The sequence below is a fragment of the Bos indicus x Bos taurus genome, chromosome 12 (assembly GCF_003369695.1).
Source record: "Bos indicus x Bos taurus breed Angus x Brahman F1 hybrid chromosome 12, Bos_hybrid_MaternalHap_v2.0, whole genome shotgun sequence".
Lineage (NCBI taxonomy): Eukaryota > Metazoa > Chordata > Mammalia > Artiodactyla > Bovidae > Bos > Bos indicus x Bos taurus.
The window spans coordinates 72,109,135-72,121,542 of NC_040087.1; the positions used below are offsets into that span (position 1 = coordinate 72,109,135).

Sequence of the window (12,408 nt, forward strand, 5' to 3'; positions counted from 1 at the left end):
TGGGAGCTCTGGGAGCTCCAGCCCAAATGCAGGGCCATGGGTTCGGTATCACAGGAGGGGAGAGATGACGATCCCTTCTTAGGAAAGCATTTATCAGATATGAACCGGGCAACTTAACAATTACTTGCTGAGCACCTGTAAAACGTCCTATGTTATCTGGGCTCTGGTCCAAGTTTACGTCCTCCAAACCACATTTCTTGAGCTTGTAGTATATTCTTTTGGTCAAGGATCACTTTCAGCATTTATGTTATTCACTGAGCATCAATAATATCCTAATATGGTATAAAATGTCTTTTCCTTCCACAACACTATGTTTTAACCTGTTAAAAGGAAAATAGTTAATCCCTGGAGGTCCAATCCTTTAAGCATCTGTCCATTCTAAAGATAAACACAACTGCTGGGCTACATCATGATTTCTAGACATTTTATCCTCTAATCTTAAAATACTGGCCTCTCTCCGCACAGGTCCCATCCATCTCAGTACTGACCTGCATATAATAAAAAGCAATGCACGGTATATAAAAGCTTTTACCTCAAGAAGTATAAAAATTCCAAAAACTAAATAGGATTTCCAGTGACGCTTGAAGATTGCTTTCATTAAAGAAGGCTCCCGCACATCTTTCTCAGCTCTCAAAACTTCTTGATCCCAGTACCTGTGATGAGAAACAAAGTACAGTAAAGAACAATGTGTCCACCAGACAAAACAGGGAGGTGGCAGACTGGAGGAAAAGTCTTTACTACAGGGCACTCTGTGGATGCCCCATAAATGCTGGCTAATTGCTCACTGGATGCCTGAAAGATGAGCGTGCAGACCCTGCAGGACCGGGAAAACAGGCCTTGAGGGAAAAGTCTCAGTCTCAGGAAACAAGTTCCTGCCAAGCCTTTGCTGGATTCACAGGGTCATGAGCAGCTCAGGAGAGCAGACACCCTCCTCCAAGGACCCCACCTCGAGGGACAGAGTTCAGCCTCCAGGGTCTTGGCTGCAGGTTCTCTCCACTTCCACAAATGCACAGAGAATATAGGCTCCCCAGCTTCCAAAGTGTGTTAAGCCCAGGGTCAGCCTGAGGGGGGTAAGTGTGATGTGTCAGGGGAAGGAGGCTCAGGAAAACCCAGAGGAAAGCAAAGCTCCCCACAACACAACTTTAGCCACACGTGGAAATTCTCAGTCTTCCTCCCCTTCTCCCTGCTGCCTGTGCTCACCCTTGTAGTTCTTCTCCAAGGTGCTGGGAGTGATCTTCCGGAAGTACGGAGTACATGTCATCTTCTTCTAATCTTCGTTTGTAACCAATTTTAAACAAGGGGTTTAGCCAACTGTTAAAAATTAAGAGAAATAGAGAGTCACAGATATACAAATCACACATATCTAATTAAGTTCTAACTCTTGAGCTTTGTAAAAAAAAAAAAGAAAAAAAGAAGGAGAAGAAGAAAGAGAGAAATGGAAAAGGAAGAATCAATATAGTGAAAATGAGTATACTACCCAAAGCAATCCACAGATTCAGCACAATCCCTATTAAACTACCAATGGTATTTTTCACAGAACTAGGACAAATCATTTCAGAATATGTATGGAAACACAAAAGACCTCAAATAGCCAAATCAATCTTGAGAAAGAAGAATGCAACTGGAGGAAACAACCTGCCTGACTTCATATTACACTACAAAGCTACAGTCATCAAGACAGTATGGTACTGGCACAAAGGCAGAAATATAGATCAATTGAACAAAATAGAAAGCCCAGAGATAAATCCATGCATCTATGGACACTTTATCTTTGATAAATGAGGCAAAATTATACAATAGAGAAAAGACAGTCTCTTCAAGAAGTGGTGCTAGGAAAATTGGTAAACTACATGTAAAAGAATGAAACCAGAACACTATCAAACACCATACATAAAAATAAAATCAAAATGAATTAAAGACCTAAATGTAAGACCAAAAAGTATAAAATTCTTAGAGGAAAACATAGACAGACTCTCTTTGACAAATTACAGCAATATCCTCTATGACCCACCTCCCAGAGTAACAACAATAAACAAAAAGGACCTAATTAAACTTTAAAAATTTTGCACAACAAAGTAAACTATAAGCAAGGTGAAATGACAGCCTTCACAATAGGAGAACAGCAAACAAAACAACTAACAAAGAATTAATCTTCACCGTATACAAGCAGCTCATGCAGCTCAATATCAGAAAAACTAACCCAATCAAAAAGTGAGCAAAAGACCTAAACAGACTTTTCTTGAAAGAAGACATACAGATGGTTAATAAACACATGAAAATATGTTCAACATTACTCACTGTTAGAAAAAGGCAAATCAAAACCACAATGAGGTATCATCTCACACTGGTCAGAATGGCCATAATCAAAAAATTCTACAAACAATAAATGCTGGAGAGGGTGTGGAGAAAAGGGAACCTTCTTACACTGTTGGTGGGAATGCAAACTGGTACAGCCAATAATTTTGGAGAACAGTGTGGAGATTCCTTTAAAAACTGGAAATAGAACTGCCATTTTGAGTGAGTTAAAATGAGTGAAGTCTCTCAGTCATGTCCAACTCTTTGCGACCCCATGGACTGTAGCCCACCAGGCTCCTCCATCCATGGGATTCTCCAGGCAAGAATACTGGAGTGGGTTGCCATTTCCTTCTCCAGGGGATCTTCCCAACCCAGGTATCGAACCCAGGTCTCCCGCATTGCAGGCAGACACTTTAAACTCTGAGCCACCAGGGAAGCCGAGCAAACTGCCATATGACCCAGAAAATCCTACTGCTGGGCATACACCTCAAGGAAACCAGAATTGAAAGAGACACATGAACCCCAATGTTCATTGCAACACTGTTTACAATAGCTAGGACATGGAAGCAACCTAGATCTCCATCAGCAGATGAATGGAGAGAAGGAAGTTATGGTACATATATACAGTGAAATATTACTCAGCTATAAAAAGGAACACATTTAAGTCAGTTCTAATGAGGTAGATGAACCTGGAGCCTATTATACAGAGTGAAGTAAGTCAGAAACAGAAAGCCAAATCCTGTGTATTAACACATATATATGGAATTTAGAAAGATGGTACCAATGATCCTACATATTGGACAGCAAGGGAAACATAGATGTAAAGAACAGACTTTTGGACTCAGAGGGAAAAGGCAAGGATGGGATGACTTGAGAGACTAGCATTGAAACATGTATACTATCATATGTAAAACAGATGGCCAGTGCAAATTCGATGTATGAAACAGGGCACCCAAAGCCAGTGCTCTGGGACAACCCAGAGGGATAGGGTGGGGAAAAAAATTGGGAGGTGGGTGGATCAGGGGGACACATGTATACCTGTGGCCAATTCATGTTGATGTATGGCAAAAAAACCATTATAATATTGTAAAGTAATTATCCTAAAATAAATTTAAAAAATAATTACATATGTGTTTACACACACACCTATGTATACACCCTAATTCTATACAATGAGAGGCCCTGGAGTAATTACATATTGGTAGCAAAGAGCATTCCAGTCCTTAGATCTTGGGGTTCTGTTTTTTTAACATACACAATTACATTTCCTTTCTTGTGGTGAGAATTTTTAAGGTCTAATTTCTTAGCAGCTTTCAAATATGCATAGAGTATTACTAACTATAGTTACCACACCAGACATTACATCTCCATAGCTTATTTATTTTATAACTGGAAGTCTGTGCCTTTTAGGACCCTTCACCCAGATCTTAACTTTCTGATACCCTTCTTCTCTAAAAGGAGCCAAGGCTCCTTGAAGAAATAGCTGGTTCCAAGGTTGGGGCAGTTTATACAAGCACCTGATAATTAGCTTTTTTGATTATAATATAAAAGCCAGACATTAAACTTTGGAGACATCCTTGTCGAAGACAGCCACCTCCAATGAACATGTGCCACCTACACAACTAGATAAACAGCCAGGCCACCCCACCCATGAAGTTCCCGCTTGGAAAAAGCTCTGGTTGACTTGATAACAGACTATCTTGCTGACTGCTTGATTCTCCCTTCTCACACTTTATTTTCCCGCTCTTGTGTTTTAAATTCACCAATAAAGAGTGACAGAGAAGGCAATGGCACCCCACTCCAGTACTCTTGCCTGGAAAATCCCATGGATGGAGGAGCCAGGAAGGCTGCAGTCCATGGGGTCACTGAGGGTCGGACATGACTGAGCAACTTCACTTTCACTTTTCACTTTCACTTTTCACTTTCATGCATTGGATAAGGAAATGGCAAGCCACCCCAGTGTTCTTGCCTGGAGAATCCCAGGGACGAGGAAGCCTGGTGGGCTGCCATCTATGGGGTCGCACAGAGTTTGACACGACTGAAGTGACTTAGCATACTTAGCAATAAAGAGTGAACCATCAAAATCCTAGACACCCCACCCTCAACCCCCAAAAGGCAGAATCTCAAGTCCAGACTTACTCACATGCCCTCTCTCTATTCAGGACCTGCCAGTGTCACCCCAGGTGTGTCTGGTACCCTCCATGACACGTGAATGAGTGATACACCTCATCCTTTCAAAGTCCCCTGATGGTTGTTGCTGACACGTGTCCCACAATCGTAAGAACCACAAGAGCCAGTCAAGCCACAACACTGGCTCCAAAAGGAGAATTTCTGTGGGGGCTGCTCATAACTAGTACAAGCCCTGGTAAGCAGAGCCCCAGGCAATCCCGGCAAAAGCCTCACTGTCTACAGCCTAAGACCTACAGGCAGAGAAAGTCCAAGGAACAACTTGCACCATAAAATAAGGAAGCCCTGAAAGAGTCATGAGATTGTATAGAAAGGACAGATAAGCCAGCTTGAATGACTTTTGCTAGACAAATCGGGGATACATTGAGAATCAAAACAAATAAGTGGCAATGAATAACAACAAATTAAATAAAGAAAGGATCTCTGAATCCATGTTGTACATTAACAGGAAAGAAAGGAATGCTCTTGCAAACAGAGGCAAACAAACACAAAAGGAGTGATGGAGTCAGAAAATTATCAATGGAAGTTAAAACCAGTGGGTGAAAGTTTGATGTGGAAGACAGTATCCATATAATCTCAAATTCTCTCTCTGCAAATTACTTATTATAAACAGGAAAAAAAACAGTTAACTATACACAGGATACCCCTCAAACCCTGTTCAAATCCATTAGGCATTATTTAAGTGATAATAAAATGTAGAGATAGCCCAAAGATTAACACCATTTTCCTGGGTAAGGAAAATTTCAAGGTAAGACAATAATAACCAGTGAAAGCAGAGATCAAACTTCTTTTATTCCATTATTCCAAGGACAGTATGTATACAGAATTGATGCTCAAGAATTATTTACTGAATGCATGAATGTCCATGAATCATTAAAGAAGCAATAAGAGAAACTGGGCTTCAGCTTTTACAAACTCTGGTAGGTTGGCACCTCCAAAGAACCCCAATCCAGGAGACAGAAGACTGGATCCTAATCCCAACAGTGGCTCTGAGGACCCAGGGCCTCAACTGTGCCCCCTCCTCCACTTCTCCACTCCGGGTCAGCATCTCAGTGACCCTTACTATGTCTTACTATGTCTCAATTTCCTTCCAAAACAAAAGTATATAAGTCAGTGAGCTTTACCACTAAACAGATTTGAAACATGTTAGGCCATTTACCCTACAGTCATTCCCCACAGAAAACACTCAGAATTAGCACTGGGATGTGCCCAGATGATGACACTTCCCCCCACACTAGTGCAGGAAGAAAAGAGTTCTGGAAATTGTTTGCAAAATTACATGAATGTCCTTAACAATGCTAAACCATATGCTTAAATATGGTCAAGATGGTAAATTTTATGTTTTGTGCATTTTTCCACAATTTAAAAAAATGTAATGAGAAAAAAATTGCACATGATGTACCTCAGTTGGAAATCTTCCTGTGTTAGAGTCTAGACTTTGTCACTTTCTGGTTGAATGACCACAAACTAGCCACATAACATCTCAGTATTGGCCTCTGGAAACTGAGGAGAACATGTGGAGATAACACCTCCCAAGGCTTCTGAGGGGATCACCTGAGAAGACAGTGTTGCTCTAAACAGGAAAACATCTCACCAGAAAAAGAGCAGCTGTCACCATGACAGAGATCCTGAGTAATCCCACTAGGCCCCAGTAGAAAATCTCTGATAACTTTGACAGATGCAGTTACAATGACAGAACCCAACAGGAAGAACAAAGACTCTGCTTCTTTCCTGGCAGTCAGTCAGTGAAACGCCATGGAATCTTTGTTTAACAGACCTGCCAACTTCCTTTCCCCTCTATAATAGTGATCTCTTTCCCTGGCCCTTTGAAGACTTGCATGTAGCTCTCCATAGTTGTAAACCTCAAACTATAATTCTCTGCTGATCCCATAAGCCTATCTTTTGCAGAGAAATATCTGATACCCTCTTTGTTTCATGTCAACAGAGAGAAAGGGGGTCAACATGTATGGGGGACCCCTGGAAGACTCAGGCAACTTATTCCTTTGACACATCTGAATGGACTCTAATTGACACCTCTCAGGATGATGAGGTAGGATGATGAGGTAGGACGATCAAGATCCCAAAAAATCAAGAAAAAACTACAAGAGATAAAATCTTTAGGCAGATTAGTTTTCCACAAGGACACACCATACCTCTGGGATGTTCTACACCTTGCTTGAGACTGTAGTTATTGTATAAAATTACCAAAACTCAACAAACTAAATGCTTACAGGAAACAGGTCAAGACCAGAAAAAGCACTTGGCAGAGCTCACCCAGCCTCCATCTACAACATGTGGATCTCTCACTGTTAATGAGGAACAAGTGGTATTCTGGAAATGGTGCAAAGAATCCTAGCTTGAAATTAAACATTTCTGTGTATTCACAATCATTAGTTACTGACAGCCTAACAGCACCAACCTCCCTAAACCATCTCAGCACTAGGCCAGTTCATATCCCTCTTCATGTCAGCTTCTCTGATGAGTCTCTCTGGAGAGTCTGACTTGATGCTAGTGGCAGTTTCCACACCCACACTCCCTTTGCAAGGGGACAGTTTACTGACTGAGATGTGGCCAGTGTCAGTGGAGTAAGGATGTAACCATTCCCTGATGGCCAAATGCATCTGGTCCAAGACCCCGCTCCACACTCATCTCTGGGGATAGGTCCTGCACTAACCCCCAACCTGCTGCTTCTGGGATGGGGGTGGTGGTGGGAGAAATGCAGAGCACAACCCCAAGGCTGCAGTGCAGGACAGTGGGGACACTGCCAGGGAAAGTCTCAACAGACTGGGCATGGTTCAAAAATTGTGCCACTGATTTTCAATAATGGGAAAAAGGAAGAGTCATTCAGCAAACCATGATAGGAATATGGGCTGTTTGGGAAAATGAGGTCTATCTTATACCAAATACTAAAATATATATTTTTTAATATATATATTAATAAATTTTATTTAATAATAATTATAAATAAATAATAAATAAAATATTATTAATAATAATAATAAAAAATATATATAGTTGTCTTTATTGTTAGAAATTAAATAAGAAAAGAGAGCCAAAATAGAATGCTTACAGAGATATAGAGGATGCTAGGATTTTAAAAAAGACATATTACAAAAGCAAGAGGAGAAGCTAAAAAGAAAAGTTCAATAAAAAAAAGAAAAGTTCAATATAATTAATCATATCTAATTTAAAACCTTTAAAGAACAAAGGAAAATCTGAAAAAGTATTATATGCACTATTGCAAATTATTCAAGTATAAAAATGCCTCATAGGAAAAAATGTCTACGAAGAGACAATTCAAAGAAATAGACAATTCAAAGAAAGACAAATAGTCAATAAAGTTCCAACTCTAAAAATCAAATAAATTCTTATTAAAACTGATATTGGACTTCCCTGATGGTCCAGTAGTTAAGAATCCATCTGCTAATGCAGGGAATACAGGTTTGATTCCTGGTCCAGGAAGATTCCACATGGCATGGAGCAACTAAGCCCATGAGCCACAACTACTGATGCCCACTCACCCTGGAGCCTGTGCTCCATAAGAAGAGAAGCCCATGCACCACAACTAGGGAGTATCCACCCGTCACCACACAACTAGAGAAAAGCACGAGAGCGGCAATGATGACCCAGCATGGACAACAATAAATAAGTAACTGTTTGACATTTTTAACCTCAGTCCCATTAGAAATGTAATTCAGGTACTCACAAATAGCAGTGAAATAAATACACAAGCAGTTTTTAAGAGGGCAAACCTGATGGAACAAAATTCGGCTTTCACCAGTTATTCTACTTCTACAGCCAAATTATCAGTGAGTGTACGTGGCTAATAGAAATAAACTTTTATTCACTTCTTCTTCTATAGTTTTCATTTTATTGCAGAAATTTCTAAAATCCACAATAATTACCTATAGCCATAACGTATGCCTTCTCTTTGACCCTAAGTCCCACCTGTGCTGTGAAAACACTAAAACTCCAGTGAGGTCATTTGTATAAAGACAATAAGCTAGTTACTGGCATCATTTGCAAGTTTAGAAAGCAGGTGAAATATGAGAAGAAAAGCAAACACCCAATGAGAAGACGAAAACTCAGTTTTTCTCTACAAGGCGGACTTTGTCTCTGGGCAGTACTTCCTGCCTGGGCTCATGTCAGCTTTCCCCAGGGCAGCGAGTGGGGAACACAAGGAAATCATGAGGGTACCTCAGACTTTACGTACAGGCTGGAAACGGTGTTCAACAACTAACTTCACAAAGTCTGGACCCCTTTTAAAAGTTAACATTGAAGTAGTAATGCCAGTGGGAGGGGTGGCTGAAAGCAGAAGCCAGTCTCAACCTTCCATCAGAATCACCTGGAGCTTATTTAACCCCCACCCTCAGAATTTCTAACTTTACACAATTGGTCTAGAAAGAGTGCCGGGGGCGGGGGGGGGGGGGGGGGGGGCGGGGGGGGTGCATGTCTAACAAACTCCCAGGTGATGAGGATGAGCAGGTCTGAAAGCTCTGAGAAGGGCCGCCCTAAAGCTTGATTATAGAGATGGTTCACAGGCATCATCTCCAACAGCAAGAGCTTTAAGAACTTCCCTTGATTGACTCCTGCCAATAAGACCAAAGGTGTGTTTGGAATTGGCTTCTCTGTGCATATACAAACAAGTACACAAATAGAACCTACTCGATACAGCAGTTACATACACAGGGAGCCAGACTGCCCGATTCGGGGTCCAACTCTTTCACTTTCTAGCTGTGTGCTGGTAGACAACTCACTCAACCTCTCTGCTTCAGCAACTTCAAGTGTGAAATAAGAGGTAATAGCTTCTCTCCTTCCAGCAGGAAAACTGGAAATGGGTGTCTACCAAGATCAATGAGAAGTCTTTATCTTCCCATTTCCACACACACATTTTGAAAATCCACAGACAGAAGGTGCCTGGAGAGTTGCTTGCCCTGCCTTAAGCAGATGTTTGACTATTTCAGTATTATTTAGAGTAACCACACCCACATTCCTTCTTCTAAGCCCCTCTTTCCTTAAGGGCCACCAAATGACCAAGAGACGTAACTATACACTGAATACACCACCATCAGAACAAGCATAGGAGCTCCCATTCCCTGGGGATCCCTTAGGCTGTCCCATAAAAGAAGTATCAGACTTTGTGGAAAAGATGAATGGGTTAGGTTCCAGAAACAAAAGACCTAATAATCACCAAAGAGGGATTAAAATCCAGAGGTTCAGGCCTGCCTAGTTAGTTCAGTTGCTCAGTCGTGTCCAGCTCTTTGCGACCCCATGAATCGCAGCATGCCAGGCCTCCCTGTCCATCACCAACTCCCAGAGTTTACTCAAACTCATGCCCATTGAGTTGGTGATGCCATCCAGCCATCTCATCCTCTGTTGTCCCCTTCTCCTCTTGCCCCCAATCCCTCCCAGCATCAGGGTCTTTTCCAATGAGTCAACTCTTCTCATGAGGTGGCCAAAATAAAGCATTGGAGTTTCAGCTTTAGCATCAGTCCTTCCAATGAACACCCAGGACTGACCTCCTTTAGGATGGACTGGTTGGATCTCCTTGCAGTCCAAGGGACTCTCAAGAGTCTTCTCCAACACCACAGTTCAAAAGCATCAATTCTTTGGTGCTCAGCTTTCTTCACAGTCCAACTCTCACATCCATACATGACCACTGGAAAAACCATAGCCTTGACTAGATGGACCTCTGTTGGCAAAGTAATGTCTCTGCTTTTTAATATGCTATCTAGGTTGGTCATAACTTTCCTTCCAAGGAGTAAGCATCTTTTAATTTCATGGCTGCAATCACCATTTTCAGTGATTTTGGAGCCCAAAAAAATAAAGGTCCCAGCTATCAGATGAAGACTTCAGGTAAGAGCTTCAGCTCTCTGCAGCGTTTTTTATTGGTGTTTCCTCACAGTTCAGGGACCCTTCAGCGGTTTCAGGACCAAATGACTCCTGGGCAGGACCACCTGCATCAAGACCATGCACTGATTCTCTGAAGGCTAAAGATCTGCATAAGATCCCACAGGTTTCAGGGACTACATCTGCAAGGTTTAGTCCTCAAATGTGGAAGTGGAGATATTCACAATAGAGAAAGGGGCTGTTCAAATACATACTCCAGTCCTGGCTGTGTGTCCCAGGCAAAAGCAAAACGTGTTCAAGAATAGTATCCCCATTCATTACATTAAAAACAAGTGTTTTTACACACACGAAACTTGTCACAAATAGATACCAGAAAATGCAATGAGAGATGTACAGGGAGAGAGGGAGGGAGGAAGGGAGACATTGTCATAGGCACAGTGATGAGGGAGCCTGGTGCAGGCGGAACTCAGCTGTCACCTAAGGAATATGGGGGAAATGGGGACGTTCTTGGAAGATGGTAACAGTGCAGGACACTAATTGGATAAAGTAAGCTGTTCATAAACTGCTTGCTTAGGGGAAAAATAAGGATGCCGCTTTAGTTCAGAACTGCGAATTCCTGAGCAGTACTGGGGAAGCCGGCTAAGGATGGAGTGTGGGTGTGTGGTATTGGGTGTGTGGGGAGTGGTGGAGGAGGTGGTCCAGTCCTTCTCCTACTTGGCAGGAGACTCCCTTTGGGCAGCCTGGGTTCTCAGCTTCCCTGCCTCCTGCTTCACTCGCCGTCCCTCCTACTTCACCCGCTTCCCCGTCCTACTAGGGCCTAAGGAGTTTGCTGGTGGGGCAGCGAGCTACAAGTCAGGAAGCCCCACCACGAGTTCCCTCTCCCGGGCTCACCAGATGCCAGGGACCACGTGGCCCCACGGGCTACAAGCAGCCAGGTGCCCAGGGCGCCAGCGGAAAGCGCTCCCTCGCCCCGACCACCCCCCTCCTCGGTCCCCAAAAGCGCAGGGGCGGCGTCAAGCACCCGCCCCACGACGGCGGAGGTGCCACAGCCCAGGCGGGCTCTCACCAGAAGAACAGGCGCGAGCAGAAGTTCGCGTCCTGCAGCGGGTTGGGCTTCCGCATCTTGCAGGTGGAGGCGGCCGCGGGCCGGGATCGCGCTGCTCTGGTGATGGAGCTGCTCCTGGAGGCGCCGGCGGGGAGGCTGGAGGCTCAGACACAGCGCGGTCCTCTCTTAGGGAGGTAGAACCACCTGCTTCAGGGAGTGGAGCACAGGGCGGGCCGCCCGCTCAGTGCCTCTGCCCCTGGGGCCTGGAGTTGGGAGCGGTAGGGGCAGCAGGACCAAGGGGCAGCCAGCCGGGCTCTGCCGGGGGCCGCGCAGGTGAGGCGAGGCTGCAGGCGCGCTTGATGGAGCCACTTAGGGAAACTGCGGCACCCAAGGCACCGGACAGAGGCGCCTACGTTTGGGCACCGGGCTGCAAATTCTACCAAAGGGCGCGCTCTGAGCCCGGGCCCCCACCCAGAAGACGGAGAGGGAGGGGCAGGCTGCATCAGAAACGTTCCCTCAGCTGTGATGAAGACCCAGAGAAAGCTGGCACAAGGAGATAGCAGCCCTTGCTCTGGGCACTCTGCCCTCATCAAGACCAAATAAGGGTGCTATAGGAGGGTGTCCAGTTGTAATGGAGCAGGGACCTTCCTGGGCTAGATCCCACCCCATGCCCTCTACCTGCCTCTTGTTTGTGCATGCAGTGCTCACTCAGTCCTGTCCGACTGTTTGCGACCCCATGGACTGTAGCCCACCAGACTCCTCTGTCTGTGGGATTATCTACCCAAGAACACTGGAGTGGGTTGCCATTTCCTCCTCCAGGGAATCTTCCTGGACCATGGATCTAGCCTGAATCCTGCTTCTCTTTGCATTGGCAGGTGGATTCTTTACCACTGAACCACCTGGGAAGCCCCTCTTGCTTGGAGAAAAGCTTTAATCTCCCAGGCCTCCTCTGAGCCACAGGAGGCTGGCTCAAGAATTAATGATTGAAAGAATGTGAATGTGTAGTAACAACAACAAAAAAATATTAAGCA

General features: G+C 44.0%; 1 protein-coding gene across 1 annotated transcript in view; it reads right to left on the minus strand.

Annotated features, from left to right (window-relative positions):
* LOC113902492 (multidrug resistance-associated protein 4-like) overlaps nucleotides 1–11,806 on the minus strand; it is a 276,118-nt gene extending 264,312 nt beyond the window's left edge. The window contains 3 exon segments of the mRNA XM_027557827.1: nucleotides 533–653; nucleotides 1,201–1,311; nucleotides 11,399–11,806. Coding sequence (XP_027413628.1) covers nucleotides 533–653; nucleotides 1,201–1,311; nucleotides 11,399–11,454 — 288 coding nt within the window. The 5' untranslated portion in view covers nucleotides 11,455–11,806.
* Nucleotides 11,807–12,408: the final 602 nt, after the last annotated feature.